Source organism: Pipistrellus hanaki (genome assembly GCF_964339955.1).
Source record: "Pipistrellus hanaki genome assembly, chromosome: 4".
Taxonomy (NCBI): Eukaryota; Metazoa; Chordata; class Mammalia; order Chiroptera; family Vespertilionidae; genus Pipistrellus; species Pipistrellus hanaki.
This window is the reverse complement of record NC_140506.1, coordinates 89,758,509-89,785,858: the sequence shown is the minus strand read 5'-3', so window position 1 is coordinate 89,785,858 and position 27,350 is coordinate 89,758,509. Positions and strand designations below refer to the sequence as shown.

At 50.9% G+C, this 27,350-nt stretch overlaps 2 protein-coding genes across 9 annotated transcripts in view; both read right to left on the bottom strand.

Annotated features, from left to right (window-relative positions):
• NLRC3 (NLR family CARD domain containing 3) overlaps window positions 1-384 on the bottom strand; it is a 32,725-nt gene extending 32,341 nt beyond the window's left edge. Inside the window, exon 1 of the mRNA XM_084882277.1 lies at window positions 108-384. The gene's annotated coding sequence lies outside the window, so the exon portion shown is untranslated. The remainder of the gene's footprint in view (window positions 1-107) is intronic.
• Window positions 385-4,036: 3,652 nt separating this feature from the next.
• On the bottom strand, window positions 4,037-27,319 carry SLX4 (SLX4 structure-specific endonuclease subunit). 8 transcript variants are annotated; one of them, XM_084882255.1, is made up of 15 exons: window positions 27,250-27,319; window positions 24,233-24,988; window positions 22,681-22,935; window positions 19,907-20,096; window positions 18,787-19,005; window positions 16,605-16,813; window positions 16,167-16,483; window positions 15,399-15,612; window positions 14,872-14,960; window positions 13,813-13,959; window positions 12,635-12,804; window positions 9,602-11,838; window positions 6,494-6,593; window positions 5,489-5,896; window positions 4,037-5,137 (listed from the first exon to the last, which is right to left on the bottom strand). In XM_084882255.1, exons 2-15 carry the CDS (start codon window positions 24,609-24,611, stop codon window positions 4,741-4,743), a joined length of 5,331 nt encoding a protein of 1,776 aa, XP_084738381.1. In that variant the 5' UTR covers window positions 24,612-24,988; window positions 27,250-27,319; the 3' UTR covers window positions 4,037-4,740. The 8 variants fall into 8 exon arrangements, with proteins under 8 accessions (XP_084738381.1, XP_084738380.1, XP_084738384.1 ...); XM_084882254.1 differs by having other exon boundaries at window positions 27,074-27,252; XM_084882258.1 differs by having other exon boundaries at window positions 22,714-22,935; window positions 27,074-27,252.
• Window positions 27,320-27,350: the final 31 nt, after the last annotated feature.

Here is a 27,350-nt window from a genome sequence, read left to right as displayed (position 1 = left end):
CCAGCCTCCCTGCCCCAGGGCAACCCAGCCTCAAAAGCCACGGCCCTCCTGCCGGCCTCTCCTCTGCCTCCCCCGTCTTGCCCGGAGGCAGCCTGGATTCTACTTACCTCCTAGGCCTTGTTGCTTGCCTCTGGGATGCCAAGACTAGGGAGCCAGGGGGTGCTCCATCCAAGTGCCCCCAAGCTTAGCCCTGCGCCAGTGGGGGCCGCTGGGCAGCGGTGGCCAGCTGGCTGGGCCCTGAGCCTTCAGGATCCGTCCGGGGAAGGAGGAAGGCCCTGCCGGGGCAGCAGGGACACAGCCCGCCGGCTCCTGCAGGCCCCGAGCCCTCTGGCTGTCACAGCAGCAAGGCTCTTCACCTCTTCCTGTGCCGGCTCCACCTCAACCCTCCTTCCTGTCTGATTTCAAAAGCTAACAGCCTCTCAGACAAATCGATGAACCACAGCTGCCTTGCCGGTTCTCTGGCTTCGTCACCAACCCATAAATCAGAGAGGCAGGGGTGCCAGCAGGGTCTGAATTCCAGGACCCAGCACCCCTGCACAGCACCCGATGCTCAGGAGACAGGGGTCCACTCTAAGCCACAAAGGAAAACAAACTCACCACGAGCAGACCGTTGCTTTGGGGGCTGTAGGGAAAGCAGGTGAGTGGTGAGGAGACCCAGTGACTTGCCCACGGCCACACAGAGGGAAGCTGACCTCTCTGAGGCTAGACCTGTCTGTCCTCTCACTCCCAAGCCAACATGATACGCTGCAGCCCTCTCGTCCTTTCTAACCCCCGTGCTTTCCTTCTCTCTAGCACCCAAAGGCACCTCAGCTCAGCTTTACCCCACAATGTCTTCCTGTGAGTCAAGGCAGGCCACCGCCACCCTGAAACAGCAGAATGTGGCAGTCCACTGGGACGCCTGGGCGGGCTGGACCTCAGCACGTGGGCTGTACCGATGGCCAGGCGGGCACGACGGGGAAGGACACGGTCCAGAGGGAAAAACACGAGAAAAGTTCCACTGGAGGGAAGGTACAGGACATCCTCCAGCGACAGGGAGCAAGCCACTGAGAGAAGCAGGTGACAGGTGGGAGCTAAGTGAGAGAGGCCCCGGTTTCCCTCGGCAGGCAAGTGGGAGCCAGTGATGGTTGTAGAGCAGAAGAGCAGTGGGTTTGGATGCACGTAGCAACCTGTATATAAGGGGGCGTGGAAGGAGGTGTGTGTTTGTACTAGTCTTTCTCAGAAGCTGTGTCTGGGTGAAGAAGGGAAGGGCGGAGGGGAGGGGAAGGGCGGGGAGGGCACAGAGGCAGCAGATTAGAAGTGCTCTTTATGATGGCGTCCTTCTGAACCCCTCCCTCCCATCGGTGCTTTCTGACGCCCAGAACCTGCCAGGGGCTGAGGGCACACAGGCTGCCCCGGGAAAGCCTGCTGAGGCTCCAGGGGGCAGAGCGCAGACGGCGCTGCAGACTCAGCCCCACGCGCAGTGAGGGCGGCTGAAACCAGGCCACCACAGGATGTTGGAAACCGCAGGGGCCTGGAGGTATCTGTCACCTGATAGAGGCTAAGAGGCACCCTCGGTTCCTCCTCGCACAGCTCAGAGCGGGCGGGTGCTGAGCACAAGAGGAGGCAGCCTCTCTGTGGGGATCTCGGGAACGTCCAGAAGTGGGCACTTCCCTGCCATCACCTTTCCTCTCCACCTCCCGGGATGGCCTGCCACCGACAGGGCTGGCCCGCGGGCTCCCTCTGCCGGCTCCTCTCTGAGAAGCTGGGGCTTTGTCCTGACTGTGCTTGTGTGTGTGGGAGTCTCCCTGGCTGTTCTCACTCTGGGGCTTTCTGTCCCCCCAGGGCTGTGGTTAGCCCGACCGGCAGTAGCCTGGGCCCTTCCCAGCTCAGTGAAGGCTTGAGACTTCCTGCCTGGCAGGGCGGGGCCTTGCCGGGCTGTGCAGGTCCCTGGGGCCTCTGGCTTGGGCCCTGCTAGGGCTGGGTGCTGGTTCTCCTTTCTAACATTTTGTTAATCCTCAGCAGAGGGTATCTTTCCCATTGCTTTTTCAGAGAGAGTAGAGGGGAGGGAAAGAGAAACATCAGTGTGAGAGACACATCCCACACTGGCTCCCGCGCCCACCCCCGCCAGAGGCAGGGAGCAAACCAGAGATACATAGCCCCGCTGGGAGGGAATGGAACTCCTGACCCTTCAGTTCGCAGGCCAAAGCTCTAACCGCTGAGAGAACTGGCTGGGGTTCTCTTTTTAAAAAATGTTTTTATTGATTTTAAAGAGGAAGGGAGAGGGATGGATAGAAACATTTCTGAGAAAGAGTTATCAATAGGCTGCCTCCTGCATGTCCCCTGGGAGATTGAGCCCGAAGGAATCAAACCCGGGACTTCTTGGTACATGGGTTGAGGCACAACCCACACTGGCTTGGCTGGCGGTTCTCTTTCACTTATTTTTATGATTCTTTTAAAAATATCTTCATTGTTGAAAGTATTATATATGTACCCTTCCCCCCATTCACCACTTCTAACCTCCCTCCACCCTCAGCCCCCTGCCCTAAGCCTTCACCACCTTATTGTGTGTCCATTGGTTGTGCATATAAGCATATACACAAGTTCTCTGGTTGCTCTCTTCCCCCCCTGGTGGTTCTCTCTAACTGCCCTGAGTGCCCTGTGGCTGGGCCACAGGAAGTGGGACCAGCCCAGGTGGTCACATCACAGCAAAGTGTGGGTGTCAGTTTCAGAGTGAACATTCTACTCCTTCAGGCTCCGTATGCTTTCTTCATAGCAGGCGGAGCTTCTGAGAGGGAACCCTGTCCCCAGCGTCCGCCGAGGCCCATCACGGTCCGGCTCCCCCAGCCCTGCTGCAGGCGCTGGGAGGGCAGCTCTCGCCACTGCTTTCCTTTCCAAACGAATTTCCCCAGCCCGTCGGGTCTGCTTTCTATGGAAGGGTCAAGGTTCTTTTCCCGGATGCCGCCCATTATTCTCTGGTTGTGGAGGTTTCTGTATTACAGTGGCTGGTTTTAACCCCGTTTCTGCTTTGCACAAAGGTTCAAGCTCCTGACCCCTGCTGGCTTCTGGGGGGCACACACACCACCTGACTGACCAGGGTGTTGGGTCACAAGGCCTTGCCTTCCATGTCTTTCCTGGCCTTGGGCTTTTTACCTCTTTTAATCTCTCCCTGACATCTCCTTATCAACCTGGAGGTGGTAACGCCGTCTGGGATGCCCTCCCAGGAGTGAGGGCTCCCAGGCCTCTCCTGGGGAGCTCACCTAAAGCTGCGAGTCCAGGTCCATGTCTCCCACGGAGCGGTGAAGCTGAGCAAGGATCCCATCGTCTCCTCCCTTCCCAACTCCCTCTCACTTCTCTGCCACAGTCCGTACTGGGGGAGAGAGGCCAAGCTCTTCATGTAAGAAACACGTGTTCTAAACAGGCGACTCCGTCGAGTAGCTGTAGGACTTGAGCCTGGGTGTCCCTCTAAACGTCTGCCTCTGTCCTCTCCACCTGGTCACAACCAGGACACCATGTGTGTTCAAGGAGCCCCATGTCACCTCCCTGAATGCAGCATGTCAGGCCCAGCTCCCAACCCCCTCTGGGAAGCTGTCCCTCAGGCCCGAGCACTGACCTCAGCCGGGCACAGCACAGACGAGTGTCTCCTCCACTTGTCCCTCCCGCCCAGGGCCCTGCTCCAGGAGGAAGGAGCAGGCCTCACACACTCGTCCTATTAAGATGTAGATTCTGACTCGGTGGGCCTGGCGGCCTCAGCCTGTATCTGTGACAAAGTCCAGGTGAGGCTACTGAGCTTGGGCCTCCTTTGAGCATCGAGGGCTGGAGCTCAGCACCTGGTAAAGGCTCTTCATGTGGCTGTGCGGACAGACAGTTGTGTGGATAAATGAACATCTATTATCTAAAAACTGAAGCAAAATGAGGGCCAGGAAGCCCGGATTACCCTGGAGATAAAGAACAGGCACAAAGGCCCTGCAGACATACGTCCGAGACAGCTCAGCGGGGAGCTGTGGGAGATGCTCATGGCCGGTTTCCCTCCTTCTGTTTCCAGAGTGGAGAAGTGAGGTTTTTCATAAAGCATTTGTTTTTATTGCACATCGTATAAAATGGACGACACTATATTTAAAACACACAAGACGCTCACAAGGATGCAGAGACGCAAACTCTTCTTCTCCAGGCCTTACCTGTTCCACTGCGCCTGAGGCTGGAGGCAGCCCTCACACCCCGACCGAACCAGGTCACAGAGAACATGCTTGTTCTGGGGGCCTCAGAGCTGTGCCGGGCCTCTGCGCGGGCCAGTTCGGAGACTGCTGGTGACAGTGAAGGTGTCGGGCAGAGTGCCTGGGCGTGGCAGGGTGGGAGGCCCGTGGACACCTGGTCTGCTGGTGGAGGCTGGCGTTACAGAACCAGCGCTGAGAAGGAAGATGGACAGGGCAAACTGGACCTGGGTGTCCATCTCCAGTGGACATACTGCAGCTGATGGGTGTAGAGAGCAAAAGATGTGCCAAGTCAGGCCTCATCTGGCCAGCTGGCAGAGGCCTTTCTGAAACACACGCTGGCCCAACGGGGTTAAAGGGAGATAAATAGTGGGCACAGACGGGGGGGAGGCCAGGGGCCCTAAATCCAGCGGGAGACATGCTCCGAATGCCACCCCAGGACATGGCGTGGGAAGGAAGCTGGTCCATGTTGGCCATTTTCTCAGCGGATCAGACATGGTCCCAAGGCCCAGAGATGCTGTGGGGCCTGGCTTGCTGAAGGGGCCGCAGACCCTCACAGGCTGCTGGCGGGCACAGGTGGGGAGCGGCGGACGGGACCATCAGTTCTGCCTCGTTTCTTCTTGCCCGCGGGCGGCCGCCTCTTCCTCTCCACCTTTTCCTTCCGGGCTGAGGCGGTGGTGAAGGTGATGCAGTGGGCGTCCAGGAAGTCCAGCAGCTTCCTCGTGGCCATGCGGATGCCCTGCCGCTTCAGCTCGGCCTGCAGCTCCGCCAGCTCGAAGGGCTGGTAGAGCAGGACCTTGCGGTAGAGGGCGGGTGTGGAGCGGATGTAGCGCCTCACTGCCTCTTCCGTGGCCACCGCCTGGACAGCCGCCTGCGAAGCACTGACCCCCTCCTCGCCCTCCTCCTCTTCTCCTGCAGACTCCAAGGCCGCTCCAAACTCACGGGAAGAACTGAAAAGAACCAGGCATTACTATTTTGCAGCACCCCCTCCCGTCAGCCCCCCAAGACCAGGAGCCGTGTCTAGAGCTGGCCCTCTAGCTGCTGGAGGACCTTGTCCTCCTCCAGAGACCTCGCTCAATGGCAGCAGGCCCCCATCGAGAAGGCTGCTGGGCCCCGCTCCAGGGAGCACCCTGCGGGCTGAGGGTGTGGGAGCTCCAGGGGACTGCTCAGGGGACTGCCTTTGAACCCCACCTGGGTTTTCCGTAGTTCAAACCCAGAAGGCACTGGGGCTTCTGAACATCCGCCGTTAGGCATCACTAGTGCCAGTGCTCAGACCCGCTGGCCCGTCCTGACCTGCTTACCTCTGTGAGCTTAATGAGCTGTCGCTGCTGTCCACAGAGGTGGCCGTGGATTCCTGGGAGGCCGGGAGCGGGGTGTCACCGTCGGGGCCTGGAGGCGCCTCTTTGGCTGGTGACATCTGGAGCATACCTCCACCAGGCTGCTTCCCATGCCGGGGACCCTTGGTCTTCACTGGCCCCTTGGGCCTTCGGGGAACAGGGTCAGACGTGGCCTGCAGCCGGGCACGACCTGCTGCCCTGGAGGCTTTGGAGGTCCTGGCGGCCGGGACCTGGCTGCGAGGAGCCTCCAGGGGAACCTGTGAGGACTGGCTCTCGTCCTCGGAGTCTGACTCCAGCGTCTGGTGGGTGTACTGGAATATTTCCTTCAGTTTTAGGACCATCTGGCGTTTGGGCAGAGGGCGCACCCCGAACCTGAATGAAGGAACAGTTGAACTTCAGCAAAGAGCAAACATTTTTTAACAAATAATTCCATGCTGTAACTGAAATCTGAAATGCCTTTTATGAGCATTCAGAGGTTAGCGTCTGTCCCGTGTGCCAATTGAGCTGACTCTGAAGCCTTCTCCGAAGGGCCGCTCCCCATGTTCTGGACAATGGTGGCGGCGATGACTCCCTGGACCCAGGGTGAAGAGCAGCACTGATTAGGATGGGATAGTTTTGTTGTTCTTTTTAAAAAAACATGTCTCCTTCCTCAGATTGTGAAGGCCAGGGTCCCATCTCCACCCACATGACATATGGAAACCTGTCACCTGATGGCTAACCTGGAGAAGCCTCATTTCTTAGCTTCTTAGGGGCTGGGTAATTTGGGGAACAGCATGTGGGGAGCTGGTAGGCACACACGGCCCTCCACCTCCCCCCCACACACACACACACACAGCAACCCCCACACCAGAGCCCAAGGTGGATCAGGTGATGGGCCCTACATCTCACTACATCTCACCACCTCGCTAGGACTGGTCACTTGCAGGAGGAGGGACCAATCATGAGCAAGCTTTCAAGAACACTACCAACCTGTCCAGTTCCTTCTTCAGTACTGGCGTCTCCATGATGGAATACCGTGGCATTGGCGTTATGGGCACTTTTGGGGGCAAGTTCTTCCTCCGATTAGCACCTTCCATAAAGAACAAAAGAAATACGTTTTAGTAGGAGGGACCTGGGTGTTCCTTTTCCGACCCTACTGATGTGACCGAGAGAAAGATGCAGTTGGAGAAAGCCCAGTCCATTTGCTCTGTAAGAGTGGTTGTGTTCACGCCCTCACAATCTGACTCTGGCATCACGTCTTCCTGTTAGAAAGCATCAGCCGGCACATGATAAGGGCCAGGACGACCTTGTGCAATGCTGCTGCTGAGTGAGCGCGGCAGACGCATAGGAGTGGTTGCCACAGGCTGGCATGACAGGGCGATGGCAGGTCTGCTAATAAAACAGGGTTTATTTCTGGGTGATAAAATCTTCTATGGCTCAGTGGTTGAGCATTGGCTTAAGAACCAGAAGGTCACAGTTAGATTCCCGGTCAGGGCACATGCCCGAGTTATGGCTCGGTCTCCAGTCTGGGGCATGAAGGAGGCAGCCAATAAATTATTCTCTCTAATCATTGATGTTTCTATCTCTCCCTTCCTCTCTGAAATCAATAAAAATATATATTTTTTAAAAAATGTTCTGGGATTAGTGGTGATGGTTGCAGAATATTGTGAACATACTAACAACCACTAAATGGTACATTTTAAAGGGTGTATTTTATGGTATGTGAAAATGTCTCTATAAAGCTGCTATTTTAAAAAAGAAATGGGTATTGCCGAGACCGGTTTGGCTCAGTGGATAGAGCGTCGGCTTGGGGACTGAAAGGTCCCGGGTTCGATTCCAGTCAAGGGCATGTACCTTGGTTGCGGGCATATCCCCAGTAGGGGGTGTGTAAGAGGCAGCTGATCGATGACTCTCTCGCATCGATGTTTCTAACTATCTCTCTCCCTTCCTCTCTGTACAAAATCAACAAAATATTAAAAAAAAGAAAAAAAGAAAAAGAAAAAGAAATGGGTATTTAAAAGATAAATGGGACAATTAGGAAAGAATGGACTTTGGTTCTTATCCTTTTTATGAGCATGGAGCCTTCTAAGACTAATAAAATCAATAGGCTTTCTCCTTAAAAAATACACAACATTTTAACATACAATTTGGGAGAGTTTGTCACCTCAAATTCAGATTAAGGCCTTGGTCTAAAGTGCACTAGAGCTGTTCTCATCTCATCACCTGGGAACTGGTTAGAAATGCAAATTCTTTACCCAACACCTCCTGAAGCGGAAACTCTGGGGTGGGGCCTGGCCACTTGTTTTCGAAGTTCTCCGGGGCATTCAGATGCCCACTCAAGGCTGAAAGTGCTGGTCAGCGATGCCCAATCGGTTTAGGATGTTTTAAGAGGAAATGAAACATCGGGTCAAAGGCAGATGCTCTGTCCACAAGCTCTGCTTCCCTGTTACAGTCACTGCTCAGTGCCACCTGCCCTTCCCGGCTCTCCCTGGACCTGGCCGGCCGGGGAGGGAGCAGCACCTTGAGGGGCCTCTGGGTGCTTTGATTCTCCTCTAAGAAGGAAATGAGCTGGGAAGTGGCATCCTCCACTGAGGCCCGTAACAGGCCTCTCTCCCAGCCCCATCTGTTGTTTTTAAATCGAGATGAAATTGACATAATAAAGTTTTAAAGTAATCCAGTGGCATTTGGTATATTCACAGAGTTGTGCAACCACCACCTCTATCTAGTTGCAAAATGTTTTAATCCTCCCAGAGGAAATTCCGTAGCTGCAAGCAGTCACAACCCCTTCTACTCCTGGCAACCAATAATCCGCTTTCTATCTCTATGGATTTGACTATTCTGGTTATTTCATATAAGTGGAATCATACGATATGTGGTCTTTTGTGAGTGGCTTCATTTCACATGTTTTTAAGGTTCACCCATGTTGTAGCCATGTGTTAGTGCTTCATTACTTTTTATGGCTGAATAATATTCCATTATTTGGATAGGCCGTATTTTATTTACCTATTCAGTTAGTTGAGGGATTTGGGTTGTTTCTACCTTTTATTTTATTATTTTGCTGTTAATCCTCACCTGAGGATATTTTTCCATTGGTTTTTAGGGAGAATGGAAGACAGAGAAACATTGATGTGAAAGAAACACGTCAATTGGTTGCCGCCTGCATGAGCCCTGACCAGAGCCCAGGCTGGGGAGAAGCCTGCAGCCAAGGTATGTATCCTTGACTAGAATTGAACCCGGGACCCTTTGGTCCATAGGCTGATGCTCTATCCACTGAGCCAAACTGGCTAGGGCTCTACCTGTTAGCTATTATAAATAGAGCGGCTGTGGACATTTGTGTACAAGGATCTGCTTGAGTCCTGGAGTTTAATTCCTTTGGATGTATACATGAGTGGAAATGCTGGGTCACAATGGCAATTCTGTGTTTAATTTTGTGAGGAACTGCACATGCCCAATCTTAAGGCATACCCGACACTTGGGCCTCTCAGAGGTGCTGGCTCGGTGTTCTGGAGTGGGGTCCATAGGCAGGGATTTTTAACAAGTGCCCAGGTGAGTGGTAGGGTCCGAGCAAGTGTAGAAAGCTCTGACTTACTGGTTAAGAAGTATGTGTTTGATAGCAAGCCTATTCTCCCTCAACTACGGAGAGGATTCTAGAAGGCAAGGAAGGGGCTTGTCACAGGTCAGCAGGCCCTTCAGCACTGCCACCCCATGTTGTCATTATTGATTTCCTCCAGGGTCCTTAGTGTAAAAGAATCAGCATAAGCCAGTCAGAGAAAGATAAATATCACATGATCTTACTCATTTGCGGATTATAATGAATAACATAAACTGATGAACAAAAACAGATTCAGAGACAGAGAAGCATCAATCAGATGCTCAAACCTCAGAGGGAAGGGAATGTGGGGGTAAGGGGGAGAGATCAACCAAAGGACTTGTATGCATGCATATAAGCCTAACCAATGGACAGAGACACCAGGGGGGTGAGCGTATGTACGGGAGTGAGGTGGGGGGCAATGGGGGGATTAGGACACATATGTAATACCTTAATCAATTAAAAAAAAAAAAGAATGTAAAAGATAAACAATTCTCCCCACTACTTACTTGGTTTTTCTAACCCTTCTGACTTCTGAGCTCGATCAGTAGTCGGTGTCTGGGGCAGAGAAAGGGCCTCTGGAGACTCCTGTTCTCCATCCCAATCGTCCCACAGAGCTGAATTCAGGAAGCTCAGCCTGCTGCCCCCCGGGGAGCTGGCCTGAGGGGGTTTCTCTTGAGACTTCCTTTGGCCAGTGCAGCTTCCTCGGATGGGGGTGGTACTCAGGAGTGCTGGGGAGGGGCAGTCACCGCCGTCCGGGGCCTCCCTGGCCCTGCTGCCTGGGCTGCTAGTGCTCAGGGGGCCAGTCCGCTCCAGGTTCAGATTATCAATCGGAATTGGCGAGAGGGGCTCGACCTGCCAGCAGCAGTCGTCAGCTGGGATGGGGGGGCCGCTGTCCAGCAGGGAGCTGCTGCTCGCCTGGTGGGAGGCTGCCTCCTGCTCATCTTCACTGTCCTCCACCTCCACCACTTCGCTCGCTGCGGCCTGACTCGGCAGGCTCGGCCTCGGCAGCGAGCGCTTCTGGAACTGCCCGCCGCAATCAGTGAGGCCTCCTGAGGCTGGACAGGGAGTCAGCACAGAAAAGGGCTTGTGGCGCCTGGGGCTGGGGCTGGAAGGGCTTCTGTGATTGGCAGGGACCAGGCAGGATGACGACGTCTGGTGCGCCATTGCTGAAAACTTACTGGCGGCTTTGGGTCCGTCCCTGTTTTCTAATGGGGCCCTGGGCTGGAGCTGAGCCATTTCATATGCTGCAGTCCTGGACCCCAGACCCATGATCTGGGTCTGTGATGAGTGTTCGTGGCTTCTGCTGCCGAGCGGGGTGGCAGGTACCAGCCACGAGGTGTCTGTGGTGCTGTCCTCGTCCGGGCTGCTCTCGCGGTTACAGAACAGCTGGGAGGACCCTCTGCCGCCCACACAGCCCGGGTTCCGTGGCGGCCGCCGGTCCTGCGGCTGCGCTGCGGCCTCCCTCCTCGGCGGGCTGGGGGGAGGTTCTTGATCTGCATCCACGTCGATGATGGAGAACAGGTCAGAGAACTTGGGGCTCGCTTCTAGAAGCTTTTCTTCCAGGGGACCATTAAAAACTGACTTTATTTTGGTTTGTTCTAGCTCTAGCTCTTCATCTGAATCCAATAAGAGGATAATCTCATCTTCTCTGTTCACCTTGGGGGGAGAATTCTGAGATCCGGAGCTCTGTTGGTCAGGCTTTGCCTGAGTTAGGTCGATGGATGGAGACTTTTCTGGTGAGGTCAGGGTCTCTTTATTTCTGCATTCCAGCACAGAACCACGCTCTTCGCCTTTCTGGCAGCCTTGATGGTTAAATAGCGTGAGAAGGTTCCGGCCCCTCTTCTGCTTCGATTGTGTGTCCTGGGAGGCCACCCTGGGAGCTCTGCCCTGAGACTGGGGCGTCGGTGGGGATAAGTCATTTTTGTGATGAGGGTGAAGGTGTGGCTGGCGGGGACTCCTGCCCGGAGGGGGCTGTGACAGGAAGAAGCATGGATGTGGTGGAGGTGTCTGCCGGCGACTGGAGCGAGGAGAGCTCTGTCCCCGCCTTTGTCTGAGAGTGCCGCTGCCTCTCATGTGATCACTTGTTACTTGGGACGGTTCAGGGTGCCCTCCTGGAGTTGATGGAAAGGGCTGTTCGTCATCAGCATTATCAGCTGAGTACATAACGCGTCCTTCCTGTTCCCCTGCCCAGCGGCCCTGAGAGGAGCGAGAGGAGCTGGTGTGATCCAGGGCTTCCTTCGCGGCCTCTGCCTCCTCCTCTCCATTTGAACCCTGGCCCTTGAGTGGCAGGAACATGGACTGTCTCTCATCTTTTCTTTTGCTGAGACACTCATCTCTTCCCTGCCCAGAGGGTTCCATCTGTTCTGTATTTTCCGACTCTTCTTTAACCTGGATGTTTGCTAGGACTCTCCGAGAACCTGGACTGTCCTCCCCAAGCTGGTTAGTTTCTTCTTTGATCTCTGGAGCTCTTTCCCCCTGGAGCAGCTTTCTCTGAGTAGCAGCAAATTCATAAATTTCTTCCATTTCTGCTTCATTGACCTTTTCTCTATCTTCTTCAAGGCCCTCAGATTTCAACAAGGCTTCTGCTTCCTCCTCTTCACCTACCCACATTGACCTCAAGAGTTCTTGGAAATTCTCTGCTCTGGTTTCACAATCCTCATCTTCCTTCTCCTCCCGTCTGTCCTCTGAATCCATCATGACAGATGCTTGTTCGCACAGGTGAACAAGCTCACTCACACCAAACCTGCAATTGGAAACGCCAAGCATCAGCACCGTCCTGCACAGACTGCTGCCTTTATGCAAATGTAAAGGGGCACATCTGGCTGAGCTGAAGATAACAGCAGCTGGTGGTGCTGCAAAACTGGGGAGCACAGGCTGCCTTGAAAGGCACCCAAAGCACTGTGACTGAATCAAACTAAAAGCAGACTAAACTTGGCATGGGTCAGCCAGGCCAATGGGTGTGCCAGCCTCCCGCCTGCTTGAAGGCTCTGTGGTCTCATCAGAACATTTAAAACCCTAAAGGCTGAGTCGATGCTTTCCTAAGAATGCATCGGAGGGATGACATGGTCTTGGATGAACAAGTTTTGTTTTGTTTTGTTTTGTTTTGTTTTGTTTTTATCCCAGAGACCCTCACACCGTGTCAGGAGGTAGAACGCCTTTTTTGTTGAATTACTTGCCACCTCTCCTGAGATACTGGGACTTGGGAAAGGACTGCTGTTGACTGATCGTAGAGGTGGGCGATCAAGGAGCAGCAGTGTTTGGGAAGAACTGAGGCTGAGGACCACCTTCTCATCACACCTCGGTGGCTAAAAGCCACGTGACTAGGTAGAGGACTCCTCAAGCAGCCTCGGCTCTCCTGCAAGGTCCTTTTCTTTCCGGACTTCCTATCAATATGCCTTGTTCAAAGGCATATTGGGCCTAAACTTGGGATTAAAAGTGATAGAAAGGACTCAGCCCTGATCCTCCCATGAGCCATCAACCTGATAATCCTTGTCAGTTAATGTCAAAAGCCATGAAGTAAATGAAAGAACCATGCGGACCTGCAGGCCAGAGAACTGAGGTCAGGGGTCAGCTGGGGAGGCAGGCCAGTGTCTGCAGTGTAGAGATAACGCAGGAACGCACGGGCAGCCTCAGTGCTCACATCACTCAGCAGGACACGCTGGGTTCTCAGATCGCCATCTTCTACAGCGAAGAATCCTTCACTGTTTACCTGAGGGTGAAATAAGGCATAAAGATTTACCGACTGGAAGGTCATGACTTGGGAAGAAGCAGATGGTCTTGGGTGGGTCCTGTGAGTCTCTGTTCTTATAACCTTAGTCGGGGGATGAGCATTAGCCAGTGCCACTCCATTTGTTGACCAGAAGTTCTGTAGTCTAAGCTGTAAAACTTCTCTGTTTCAAAATCAAATCAGAGATAGGCGCTCAAGAATCCAGTTGGTTCCCTCTTGACAGACACATCAAAGGCACCAGAACTTTCTGAGAGACCAACAGCAGTTCCTTGGATTCCAACAACACAATATTCAAGTCAAACATAAGTCAACACAGAAATGTCTGACAGTAGCTCAACTCTGTACAGGTCAATTATAAATCTTCATAATTATGCAAATAGAGGGGAAAAGCAGTTCGGGGAAGGAGGAAAGGATTTTTATTCAATGGGACAAAAAATCTGATGTTTGCCAATCCCGAGGTCATTTCCTCAGACCACTTTCTAACCTCAAACATGTCTTCTCCATGGAAGTGTAACCTTATGGCAACAAAGAGGAAAAAACATTTAGGGGGAGAGCAGGGAGGGAGAGCGGAAATGAGGTGGCTCAGGAGGATAGGAAGATAGAGAGAGAGCCTGAGCAAAGAGTGATGAAAAAAGAGGGGCAGAGCCAAAACCGGTTTGGCTCAGTGGTAGAGCGTTGGTCTGTGGACTGAAAGGTCTCAGGTTCGATTCCAGTCAGGGGCATGTACGTTGGTTGTGGGCACATCCCCGGTAGGGGGTGTGCAAGAAGCAGCTGGTTGATGTTTCTCTCTCATGGACGTTTCTAGCTATCTTTCTCCCTTCCTCTCTGTAAAAAATCAATAAAATATATTAAAAAAAAAAAAAGAGGGGCAGAGAGGCAAGGAGAGGGAGAGGGAGACAGGGAGAGTGGGAGGTCCACGGAGAGAGACAAAAAGGCTCGAGGGGGAGGCAGGAGCTGCGTGGAGGCGCAGCGTGTTCACCACGTACTTACATACTGAATGAGAAGTGGGCATCGGGCATAAAGCACGAACTTGTGGGCATACAGCACTTCCCCGTCGTCCATCTGAAACTGGACGTCACTCAGGTGTGGGTTATTGACCATGGCACTGAAGTCAGCCACCAGCAAACCGAGAGAGAGCTGAGACAGGAGGAGAGCCGTCACTGCCATCTGTCACTGGGCAAGTTCCCCAACGGGGATGGTGGAGAGTGAGCAGGCGATCCCTGCACTCCTCTCAATAGGGCTCCTACACTAGGTGCCACCTTTAGGTTACCTAAGTCCCTCAAGTGACAGTAATAACAGAATACTAACTTCTCAAATTCTCTATCACACTGAGTCGCGGGCCTAAAATGGAAGGAACCAGCAAGTGAAGAGGCGTGGCTATTCTAATAAAGATGAAGCGGCAGCAGTGGTAGCTGGGGGGGCTGTGTGCGCTAGGCCTGGTGTTTCACAAACTCTGCTGTGTGGCCCTGTAAGAAACTTGCCAGCCCGGTGTAACAGCAAGGCCCCCTGGTCCACGTGGTTCAGGGACCCAGCTGACAGGAGCTCCAAGTCCCTTCTCTATGTGCCATGATCACCAGAACTTGGTGTGATACTGATATAGTAATCGGGTGACATCCACTCTAAGGAAGACTAACTTCTCACCAATTCATCACCTAAGAACATGAACTCTTAGCGGGAGGCCTGCCCAGGACCAGCACATCGGAAGGGCACAGTGAGTCATGAATAAATGAATGAACGAATGAAACATTGAGAAACAAATGCACAGAGCAGTCGGCTAAATGAGGGGATCTCACAGAGTAATGGTGGCCCCTCTAGGCTGCCCCCATAAGTTCAGTGACAAAAGGGACAAAGCCTTATGGCGGAGCGCCGACAGGGGGACAGGAGGCTCTGTGAGCTCTTGTCTGGCTCAGCTCACACACTGCCAAGGATACCAGGGGACTCTTACAAAGGCTTGGAGGCCAGCAGTGAGCTGACCCCACTGAACACAAGAGCACCAGCAGCCAAGACTACAGAGCCAGAGCAGAGCCAGGCCCACAGAAAGGTCCTTACCGAAGCCTGGCCGCCCGTTTCTGAACGCTGCTCCTCAGGTGGCAGGACAAACCCAGTCAGTGGAAGGCCACCAAGCAATAGATCCGTCCCTGGGAGAAGGATTCACAGGTTAAAAGAACATCACTTCCTGGCAACGTCAGCCTCCAGGGAAAGAGCATCAACGGTGGGCTGAGCTGACCCCAAAGGCGCCTGGGAAATTCTTTAGTCGGACTTCTTCAGTGAAAGTGACGCCCACAAACCACTCTTACCACTACCCACTTCCAACAGAGAGGAAAAAGCAGTAAAACAATCAGAACTAGCCCACCAGTCACTCGCTCTGGATAAAGGGCTCTGTCCTTGGTTAAATTTAAGGAAATGGCGGTAGACTTACCTGTCTCACGTTCACCTTTGAGAACAAAATGAAAACAACTAAAGACTTCCCTTTCTCCCCATCATGGGGATGAGCCAGGGAACCTCAGAAACGAGCTGCCTTCATGGTCTGGGTCACAGGGAGGCGAGGGCCCACAGGGCGTCCCATCCTGTCTCACCTGTGGTCCCCTTTGAGTCAGCAGAACCCCCGCTGCAGGGCAAGGGGCTGGCGCTCAGCCCCTCTCTTGCCAGGTCCATGAGGTCCTGCAGGGCCTGGTACTCCCTTTGGCTGGCAGAGGGTGACAGATTCCTGGGAGTGGCACTATGGAGGGCAGGTGACGTGTGCACGGCCAGCTGTGGCTGTTCAGACAACACTGGTGGCAGCGTGGGCCCCTATGTGAGACCATGAAAGAAATTGGAAGCCAGAGTGATCACATGACTGCCATAACAGCCGCCACCCAGAGCCCAGCACAACCCTGGAAAGCTTTTCTTCATCACCATCTGTCAGCAGGCCTTTCTGTCACAGCGAAGGCCATGTCTGCGGTATCACATCTGCAGAAGGATCCCTGGGGCCCCACCTTCCTAATGTCATCTAAATGTTCTCACGCGAGGGAGTACGGACTCTAGGACCACCTGCACCAGGCTTGTCTGGCTCCTGGGCCCCATCACAGATAGATTCTGTCAGCCCCCTGAGGGCAGAGCCTGGGACTCTGCATTTTAAACAAACTCTCCAGGAACGCAATACATTTGGGAACCAGAGGTCCTCCCCATTCTTACTAGGAAAGCCATCTAGTGGCTGCAAAGAGAAACAACGCTATAGCCGACCCTCTAGACTTCCTCCCAGGCCCTCCCCTCCTGGACCTTCCTGTTCCCCAGCTGTGGATCCCAGTGCCATAATCCTGGGGCTCCCAACCCCGCAGAGCCCATATTCGGAGGGGCGGGCGCACCTTGGACTGCCGGGGCACCATGGGAGGCACCAGGCTTGCCGTATAGAAGGACTCCAGAGCCCAGGCCCCGGTGAGGGCGCTGCCCTCCCACAGAAAGTTTCGCTTCCCTTCAGGTGGGTGTAGATTCTTGCTAGCCTCTCCCAGCTCTTCCTTTAAAAGTCTGCTCGCAGGAAGTGGTGGCGTGTTGGACAATTCTCCTTCTTCTTCTGCAAAGAGCTGGGCCACTCGATCCTCAATCTGTCTCCCTGTGGTCTCCAAGTCCTGGACTAACAACTGCGGTGGGGTAACGGGTACTTTCTTCTTTCGACTCTTCTTCTCTAGAGAGAAACAAGTGACAGTCAGTAACAGCCATCCACACAGCCTGAGCCCAGTGGAAACTTCAGCCAGAGGCAGGACGACAAGGCTCCCCCGGGAGCCACCACTTGTGGTCACACATACCTGCTGACAGTTTTGTCCTCCCGGGAAAAGCAGTTCCCAGCGGGAGCATTGCAGGTGCAACCTCCTGCTCCATCTCGGACCGGGAGAGAGCCATGGCCACCAGCAGGTCCTCAGACAGCCCCTCACGCTCATTGACCTTCTGCCTCTTCTGTGGTTCCTTCTTGTTGGGGGCTCCCTTCCGCTTCAGACCTCCAACGTGATTGCTGAAGCTTAAGAGGCAGCCAAACAGAAAGGTTAGTGATGGCCAGAGGTTGGGAGCACTTCCTGTTCTGAGGTGGTCCCCACTGGACCAAAGAGGGCTGGACCTTCTCCTCTGTGGGGGAAAGAGTAAAAGGGCATCAAGTGCCCTGGAGCTCACTGCGATCATTCTGTGCCTCACGTAAGCTCACATGATTCTGCGCCACAAATTCAGCACAGTCCAAACTCCAGAGGGTCTGGGTCCTTCTGTGTGATCCTGCCCAGCCAGGTTCTTGGTGGGCATCCAACACCAGCAGCGGTACTGCAGCCCCTGGATGTGGTCACACCCTTTTGCTAGAGTCAACATTTGATAGCTCCAAGTCAGCACCCTTGATCCCACCAACTTCTGCCCATTGATACTTCAGATGCCCCTTAGGTGGTCCTAAATATACTGGCCACGAAATGATCCCTTTCTCCTGCAGGGGCTGCAGGGCAGTGCCTCTGATCGAGGTCTGCCGACAGCTTGGGCCACCATCTTGGTCAGTGGGCTCAGAGGCCAATGTGCAGGAACTCATTTGGTTCAGAAGAGACTTACTGAAAGATTTTCTAGCTGAAGAGAACCTATACTTCCCGCTGCCTCCCAACAGGCTGGGCAAGAGTAGAGGGTAAAGGTGAGAAAAAAAACTAAGGACAACCTCAAGATCACCTTCCCGACAGCTGGAGGGCATTCTGGAAGCACCTCTGGCTTTCACAAAAGTTTGTGCGCTCTGCTGGGTCAGTGATGGCTCCAGAACCCCAAGAATCATCTCAGAAGATCTTAGTGAGCCTAATTTAGTTCTAACAATCTGGGAACCCTGCATGATAGTCACTGCCTCCAAGAGGAAAGGAACCACCCCAACATACCAGGGCCCGGCCAGCAGGCAGGCTGTGCCTAAGGCTCTTAAGTCTATGATGCTAGTGCCGAATGCTAAAATGCAGACAGATCACCGGGAAAGACTCGGCCTCTTCACTCCCCATCTCAGCACTGACCCAGCTCCCACGGCCAGAACTGCGTGCAAGGCAGTGGCCAGGACAAACAAACACCCTGTGTTCCTTTTGCTCTTGACAGCTGACCAAGTCCCAAAGCTACCTCAGCTAGGGCCGATACAGCCTGCGCTCCATATAAGGTTAGGTCTATTCTGGCATCCATGGTGACAGGGGTAATGCAGCACAAAGCTGATCTTCTGCCTCTTGTGTGCCTGTGGTCTGCACCCTGAACACTCGTGTCATCAGCAGGACCTCCTATGTTAACATTTACGCATTTAACTCGTGCAAATATTTTTTTAAAAATATCTTTTATTGATATTTTACAGAGAGGAGGAAGGGAGAGGGATAGAGAGCTAGAAACGTCAATGAGAGAGAAACATCGACCAGCTGCCTCTTGCACACCCCCTATTGGGGATGTGCCCGCAACCAAGGTACATGCCCTTGACCGGAATCGAACCTGGGACCTCTCAGTCCGCAGACCGACGCTCTACCACTGAGCCAAACCGGTTTCGGCTTTGCAAATATTTTTTATAGGCCTGTGGTTCTGTCTCACTAACTCTTTGAACTATGCTGAGCAATCATATTAATAGTATGAAAATCAGTCTTATATTAATAGTATGAAAATCAGACTGAGATGGAAGCGAGGCTGTTCTACACTTGAAATATATGTAGTAAAGTGAATTAATGAATTCTTAGCTGCTGAGGGCACTGACTGCAGGATCCTGGGAATAGAAAAATCTCAGGAGGAAGGACCTTAAGGAAACCAGTCCACAGACATGCCCGCACCCACACAGACCATTTCAAAGCCACCTGGGATGCAGAATTTTTCCCCTATTCAATTCCGGTGGAAACTGTAACTGACTTCCACTTACGTTTCATTTCCAGAATCTATTGTCCCACTACACTACATGAGGCTTTATTTTATTTTTAAAACAGAGCAGAGTACTTCTTTGATTTTCTCCCTCGTCATTTGACTCACCTCGATGTCTGTGCTAGTGTGCTGCAGGTCCCCTCCGGCTGAGCTGTTTGCAGCCGCACAGCCTGGAGCAGGAGCTGGGGGTCAACCTCCATCTTCACTGCACACTGTTTCAAGTGACTGATTCTGCTCTTGGAGGTGAGAAATGGCTTGCCACAAATTGGGCATTCAGGGACCTGAGGTACACAAGGTCTCAGTGCCTTTTCAGACTCATCCAAGCACCTGAAGGAAGACAGTAAACAAGGAGAACCACCTTCCTGGGTAATTCGGATCGAAGCAAACATGGAACCACATCCACATGAACATGTTATGGGCCAAACCTTGTTCCCCAAAAGCCAGTCCTTCCACACAGCCTGTGATCAGCCTCCAGACATGGCATTTAGGTGTCTGTTAGCAAAGTTAACCAAAGAAAGCAAGGACAGGTTGAACTTAAGAGTCACCATAATGATCCAGCAATTCCACTCCTAAGTATATACCCCAAAGAACTGAAAACAGATACTTAAGCAAACACATGAAATGCATGTTCATAGCAGCTGTATCCGCAATACCTAAATGGTAGAAACAACCTAAATGTCAATCAATGGATGAGCAGATAAACAAGACGTAGTCTCACTATACAGTAGAATGTCATTCCACCATAAAAAAAAAAAAAGAATAAAACACTGACACATGCTACAACATGGGAGATCCTTATAAACACTCTGCTGAGTGAATTCAGTCTCAGAAGGCCACCTAGTATTTGATTCCACTCTGCCCAGAATAGGCAAATTGATAGACAGAAAGCAGATTAGTGGTTTCCAGAGGCTGGGGTGGAGAAGATTCAAAGGAGAGCAAGTGCTAATGGGTACAGCTTTCTTTTTGGGGTGATGAAAATATTCTAAAATTGATTAGAATGGTTATATAATTGTGAACATTACTAAATGAAAGCCATTGAATTAATTATTCACTCTAAATGGGTGAATTGTATGATATGTTTTCAACAAAGTTGTTAAAAAATAAAAAGCAAGGGCAGGTTGACACCAACACCAGCTGCTGCCACAGGAAGGTGTGTGATTCCCGCTGAGCCATAGGCCCCTGGCTCTGGTCCCGCCCTCGGGAAAGGTGGCCGCTGAGCTGCGCCTACCGGTTCACATGCTGCTCCCGTCGGGTCACGTTCATGGCAGAGAGGTTCTTCTGGCAGATCTGGCAGAAGAACAGCCCCTTCTCCTCCAGACTGTCCTCGGGTGCGCTGGCTCCTTCCTGCCCAAACTCCTGCTGCAGGGCCAAGGCCACTGCAGTGTCGCTCTCTGTGGCAGGAAGCCAGGGCCCGGACCCTGAGGAGAGGACAAAGGCCCATGAGGATGAGCTCACCCTCACACCTCGGCATTTATGTCAGATCTCACAGAGCGCTGACCATGGGTGTAACGTGGAGACGACTCTGCCTCATGCCAAGCACCATCCAGTCAAACGGGGCACTGAACGGGGCTCCTAGAATAAGACTTCAAACTTTAATGCGTGCAAAACTCACCTGAGAATTTTGCTAAAATGAAGGTTCATGTTATAAAGGTCCAGCATTTCTAACAACTCCCAGGCAAGGCCGAGACTGGTGGTCCAGGACTACTCTGAGCATCGGATCCTAAAGAATCTTCCTTTCATTTTTCTCATTTCTGCTAAAGTCCGCTGCTTTGGACATGTCAGGTTTATGGGGCTTCTATTCCAACAAATCTAAGTTTTCTCTTCAAGGTTCAACCTTTCCTACTACTCTGACTTTTGTTGCCCATCCTGGGAGAACCAGGCCGGAGGGAAATGCCTAGAGTTTGTTCCCAAGGTAGCTGTGTCCACCTCTGAGCCTCTATCACATCTGATATTGCTGAGGCAGGCCCTCGTGCTCATGAGGGATGGGCCATGAAAACTTCATAAATCCCCATTTCTGAATACTACTAATGGCCTATCGCTCTTTCCACCCAAACCAGAAAAGCATCATGCTTTATTTTGGTGCCATATATATATATATATATATATATATATATATATATATATATATATATATGTGTGTGTGTGTGTGTGTATATATATATATATATATATATATATTTTTTTTTTTTAGCAAAGCAGTGGCTTCTCTCTCCTGAGCATTAATTGGTATGATATGAAGATATATGGAAGCAGCTGAGTCACATATAGGGGAGCGCTGGGTTCACACACTGGGTGAGCAACTCCTCTGCACCCCTTTGGGTGTTCAAGGACTGATGCCACGGCAGATGTGACCCTGCTACCTGTGTGGAACTTTGGGAATCGTCAGTGCTTCTAAGGTGAAATCTGCAAGTGCAATACCAAGAGACTACAAGCTCCTTAACTCATAGGTCTATCAGTACAGTTTCTTCCTATTTACTTTCGTTTTGTGTATTTTCATCAGAGATGAGGATTCATATTGTTTAGGGCACATGTGTCAAACACAAGGCCCGGGGGCCAAATCCAGCCCGCTAGGCCTTGCAATGTGGCCCGCACCGCGCTGTCATCACTGCACTCCGCTGTCAGTTTATGACATTGTCAGTTTATGACTGTTCAGTAAACCATTCAGCCCGCGATTTAGGCTGGATTTTAGATTTTAGATTCTGATTGAGTTCGACACCCCTAGTTTAGGGGATAAAGAATGGAATCACCGGATATTATGTGCATCTTGGTGTGGTATAATATGCAGTGTACAACACCTGCAAAGCACTATTGCCAAACTGTTTAACCTGGAGCCCATGACACCTCTCGTTTACTCAGTGTAATGCAACACAGGGATTGCATGAATGAGTTAAATGACATCATATAGAAACAATCAAGCAAATCCAGAAAGTGGTAAATATAAAAGGACAACTATCCTGGACTCTTCAAAAAGTATCATTGAAAAAAAAACAGCTCTAACTGGCTGCTCAATGGTTAGACCTTTGGCCGGTGGGTTTGATTCTGGTCAAGGGCATGTAGCTCATTTGCAGGCTTGATCCTGGCCCCAGTGGGGCACATGCAGGAGGCAACCAAAAGGAGTGTCCCTCTCACATTGATGTTTCTGTCTCTGTCTCTCCCCCTCGCTTCCACTCTCTGAAAATCAATGGAAAAATATCTTTGGGTGAGGATTAAACAACAACAAAACCAAGACAAAGGAACTGTTCTAGAGTTCAGACCTTACCAGACTACTGGTTATAGCCATATGCAGTGTGTGAACTTATAGTTCTGACAAATCCTTGGAAACCAGCTACAAAAACTATCCTTGGGATAATTGGAGAATTGGATACCAGGCAGTATTAGGAAATTAGGTGTGACAATGATATCTATATATATAAAACACTAATATGCAATGTGTCCTTTAGAAGTTCGACAGGGAGTTTGATCACTTGCTATGATGTGCGCTGACCACCAGAGGGCGGTGCAGAATGAAGGAAGGCCCCGGCTGGCGGCCCTGATGGCTGGGCCAGGCCTAGGAACCCTACCTGTGCATGAATTTCATGCACTGGGCCTCTAATTGTGATTATAAAGGAGAACCTTAGAGGTAAAGTGTCATGATGTATTTAACTTACTTTCATATAGTACAGAAAAAGCATATACATTTATAGAGACATAAAAAATATATGGCAAAATGTTAATAATTGTTAAATTTAGGCTGAGGATATAAAGATTTTGCTGTAATATATTTTCAGTATGGAAAAATTTTTAAATTAAAAATTAAAATAAGAGGAAGAGGTACCTTGTCAAAGAAACTAAGTGAGAAATGACCCGAGACCCTTTGCTCTCTGGCTAGATGACACAAAGTGGCAAAGGTAGAAAACCAGGCGAGCCCTACCCCCCCCCCCCCCCCCCCCCGCTTCCCCCACAGCAGAAATACAATGAAGGTTTGTTTCTTCCTACTCCCTTTCTTCCAGAATTAGAACTTACGCCTGTTGGGAAGACAGAAAACTCCTGTCATACCGTTCTCAACCATCATCGCTGCTCGAGGGTCCTTTGGAATGTTTTCCTCAAGTGCGGGCTGGAGGGAGCACCCCTCTGAAGCATGCTTCAAACGCTCGGGGTCTGCTCTCTTGAACTGCTGCATTCGCTGTACGACCATCTCAGCTGCCCGGGGTTTGGAGGGACTTGGCACCATAGCAGTCAGACAGGGAGGAGGCTGGGAGTCACCGTTAGGAGCAGCCTCTGCAGAGGAAGATATTCATGTGTCTGTTCTAGCTGGAGAAACAAAAGACTCTGTCTCTGAATATAGGTCAGACCGGAGTTTCAAAGGGGTCCTTTAGCAATTAGTTTAGGTTTAACTCTCAAGTGTGAATAGGACTGATTGTTGGTAACCTCATTGTTTACGGTAATATCAATGTACCTGTCACAGGCAGGAAAGGGAACGGAGAGTGACTGCTAATGAGCACAGGGTTTATTCTGGGGTGATGAATATGTTCTAAAATTAGGTAGTGGTGATAGTTGCACAACTCTGTAAATATACTAAAACCATTGAACTGTACACTTTAAAGGAGCAAATTTTATAGAATATGAATATCTATTAAACTGTTATTAAAGAAATATTAATGACAAACATATCTTTCTAGGTCAGAAGTTCTCCTTCAACTTGGTGTCCACAGAGGCCTCCAATGGGGATCTGTGAAGTCCCTGAAGTTATACGTCAATTTTGCAGGTATATGTGGGGGTGCAGTTTTCTGGGGGAATCATGCGTACCTTCAATAGACTCTCAGACGGAACATGAGGGACCAACAACATTTTAGCAACATTACTGAAGCCTTACAACAGTCTCTGTGAGCTAAGTCCTTACCACCACTCCACTGAGCGGTCATGCTGACCACACTGGGTTAAAAAACACATTCAAATCAGGAAGTGAAGGTGAGAAAAATGTAGAAACACAACTCAGGTGCCCAAAGACCTAGTGCTGAATTATATATGCAAAGTGGTTTTCAGCTGTGCATGAAGAATGTATGCTAAACATATGGTTTAGTACATCAAGGGCAGGAGAGTAAGAAAGCTACAAACAAAGTGCTCCTCTTCCCCATCCCCCCCAAAAATATGGAAAAGAGTTGTTTGGAGGAGAAAGCAAGAACTGAAGATTCTCCTGGAACATATGGTACCCACTGTGAAACAAACTCAAGAAAATGGGAGAAGCAGCATTATTTTCATGTTCATGTAACTCATGTCTACTAGTATAATGTAAACATTAATAGGAAATGAAAAAGGAGAGAGCTCCAAACATAATCGTGTGAAAAATTCACACACGGCTATTTTTTTATGACTATCATTTAAAACAGGAGTCGGCAAACTATAGGGCTGCCTATTGTAGTAAATGAAGTTTTGCTGGAACACAGTTCATTCACTTACTATTGTTTAGGGAGTTGGGGAGTTGACAGAGACCATACGGCCTGCATAGCCAAAGAATTTACTACGTGGCCCTTTACAGAAAATTTTCCAACTCTTGGTTTAAAATAGTACAAATCACCTGTGGTTTCCTCTGTGGAAGTTCCTGCCATGTTCCTGCCTGGGTCACCTGGCTGCGCGCTCCAGGCTCCCCTCCAGAGCATCGCAGAAGCAAGCACACTTCCCTCTCCGTTCTCAGAGGGAGCTGGCTCACCCTCCTGCCTCGTGGGTGCCCCTTGCTTTTTTGTCCTTGTGGCCTGGCTACCAGATCGAGGTTTCCTCTCCCTGGGGCCTTTAAGGGTTTTGCTCTTGGTAGCAGCTGGTTTGCTGGTTGGCTGAGTGACGTTTGAGGACTTTTTTGTCTTCCTTTCCCCTGACACTTCCTTGGTGCCATTCTTTTTCACCCTTTGGAAAAAACTGGCACAGAGTTCCTTAAAGTCGTCGTCTGACTCATCCATCATCCGACCAGTCTCAAGGCTTTCAAGCTTGTTTTCGGAGGAGTGTGGGTCAATCTGGGGGTCCAAGAATGAGCCTAGCTGGGCCTCATTCGGAATCACAGCTTCATTAGGATTCCTCTTTAATTCTCACTGAGATACCTGGAGAGTTTGCAAAATCGAATAAAAAGTACTTTTTCCCTCCATAATAATTTAAAATGTCTTTCTTCAAATTGTGCCTGTGTTAAACAGCATGTTTAAGCTTCCACCTGTTAAAGTTCACATTTGAGAGGTTTTTTTGCCCAATAGATGCCTCTGAGATAGAATACAATGAACTTGTTGCTCAGGCGATTCTTCAACATCTCCATGGTGATAAAGAACATTTAGTTCATTTAATTTCACATCTGTGGAAAAAACAAAAGCATGTAATGTAATTAGACAGATATTGTCATTTCATGCCATTTCTTCCAGGAGTATGTGGAGTACAGGAGTGACAATGTCTCTGTCAATACTGAGGTACAGTGTGATTAACACAGAGCCATCATCCTATAGGACACAACAGCACAACCCATGGGATATGGGGCGGGGGGGTCCTAGAAATCTATCAAAGCATGTTCTTTCACAGGCATAAAATCTTGGGCATCTTGAAAGAATATTGTTTTTTGTTTTGTTTTTTAAATATATTTTATTGATTTTTTACAGAGAGGAAGAGAGAGGGATAGAGAGTTAGAAACATCGATGAGAGAGAATCATCGACCTCTACTGGGGATGTGCCCGCAACCAAGGTACATGCCTTTGACCGGAATCGAACCTGGGACCTTTCAGTCTGCAGGCTGACGCTCTATCTACTGAGCCAAACTGGTCTCAGCCGAAAGAGTATTGTTTTTGCTGAAATCTAGGGAATGAATTCCATGAAGAGCAGTCAGCACAAAAACATGATGATTCCGAAATCCAGAAAAACTATCAGAGGCTCTATCAGCAGGCAATGTAATGACAGAGAGAGAGAGAGAGAGAGAGAGAGAGAGAGAGAGAGAGAGAGATCGAGAGAGAGAGAGAGAGAGAGAGAGAGAGAGAGAGAGAGAGAGAGAGAGAGAGAAGTGGGAATGAATATGCCCTTGAACACTCAGGAGATAGGGACAAAGATAGGAACACAGGAGACTCATCCTTCATTGATCAACCAATTTTCCAAGTAAAAAAAGGCCACTTTCCCCATCCTCTCACCCCAGTAAGAGCTCTCCAAATTCAGGTTGCTTGAATGCTGCCCAACGCAAAGGTTAGGCCTTATGGGCATGATTATTTACATCAGCACTGTTTAGTGGGTTTTCAAAAATCAAAATTGAATGACTCAATGGCAGAAAGTTTATTTCAAATCCAATAATGCAATCTCCGCTATCCAGTTAATCCAATTAATCACCTAGTTTTCCAGAGCTGGGCAGACACACCGACCTCAACTCTACTTAGCATGGCTGACTCATTCACATCTTCCCTGTAACTCCTTAGAGAAGCTTCCCTTCATCCTTTATCTAAGTACAACCTCTCCACCTCTATTGTTTTTTTTCATCACACAGTTTTCACAACAGCATCTATCACAAGTTACAATCATATGGAATAGATAACATTTAATGAATGATTGCTGTATGTCAAGCACCAGTCCAATTGCTTTATAAGTCTAATTCATTGCATTCTTACAACAATCCAATTGCATAGAATCTGTCATCCCTTCTTTACAGCAAGGAATCAAGCACATGAACACAGCTTTTGAAGTGGCAGAGCTGGGATCAAATCCAGGCAGTATGGTTCCAGGGCATCAGTTCTTGTGTTTTTATTCATTTACTTGTTATCTGCCACTTACTAAGCTCAAAACTTGAGGAGGGCACAGATTCACCTATTTTACTTCATATTCTCTTTGGCTGACAGGCACCTGACTTGGAAAAGGTGATCGACAATTATTTGTTTAATTAACTGCAAAGAGTTTGCTTATAATCAGAGCGAAGAGACAGTGGGGATCGGAGAGAAGGCTTCAGGGAGAAACTGAGGTCAGTGTCCTAGTGCTTGGAACGTCAGGCTGACCACACTGAATTTCATCCTATTGGATGCGGTGAGCTAAAGCAAGCTCCACCCTCCGCACAGCTCTGTCTCCACATCTCCGTTGTTAAAACAGTCTCTCTCCTATACGTGCTCAATCGGCATTTGCTTAAGGAAGCAGCGGCTCCTAGGAGACGGCGAGTTCCCAGAGAGCCCGCGACCTGTGCCTCCTCAGGGCTGTACCTACCGCGGCGCCGAGCTCACAGCACAGGCGGGATGAATGGGCAGGTGAGGGGCGGGCCCCCTCCCGCCCCGGCCCCCGCCCCCGCCCCCCTCAACCGGCGACACAAGGGAACCGGCAGGAGACTCCGCCTGAAGAGATGCTGCTAAGGACTCTGACCGCGAACTACGATCGCCTAACGGACCCCCGGGCAGCGACTCCGTGTGGATCCCGATGCCCCCACCTCTCCTCCCTGCAGACAGCCCCGGTCTCCGCCATCCAAGCGCGGCTCCTGCGTTTACCCGCGGCTGGAAGCGGGCGAGAAATGGTCCTCTGCCTCCGGAGAGCGAAGAAGGCCCGAGATGTTTGGACCTTCTCCCAGTTACAGACTCCCTAGCCCCAAAGCCCGGCCCCTCCTACCTCCGGCGCCGCCGCCGCGGCACCCTCTCAACGTAGAGCCTCGAGCCTGCGCATGCGCCGCCCGGCTCCCCCGCTGACAATTGCGCAGGCGCAGAGCGGCC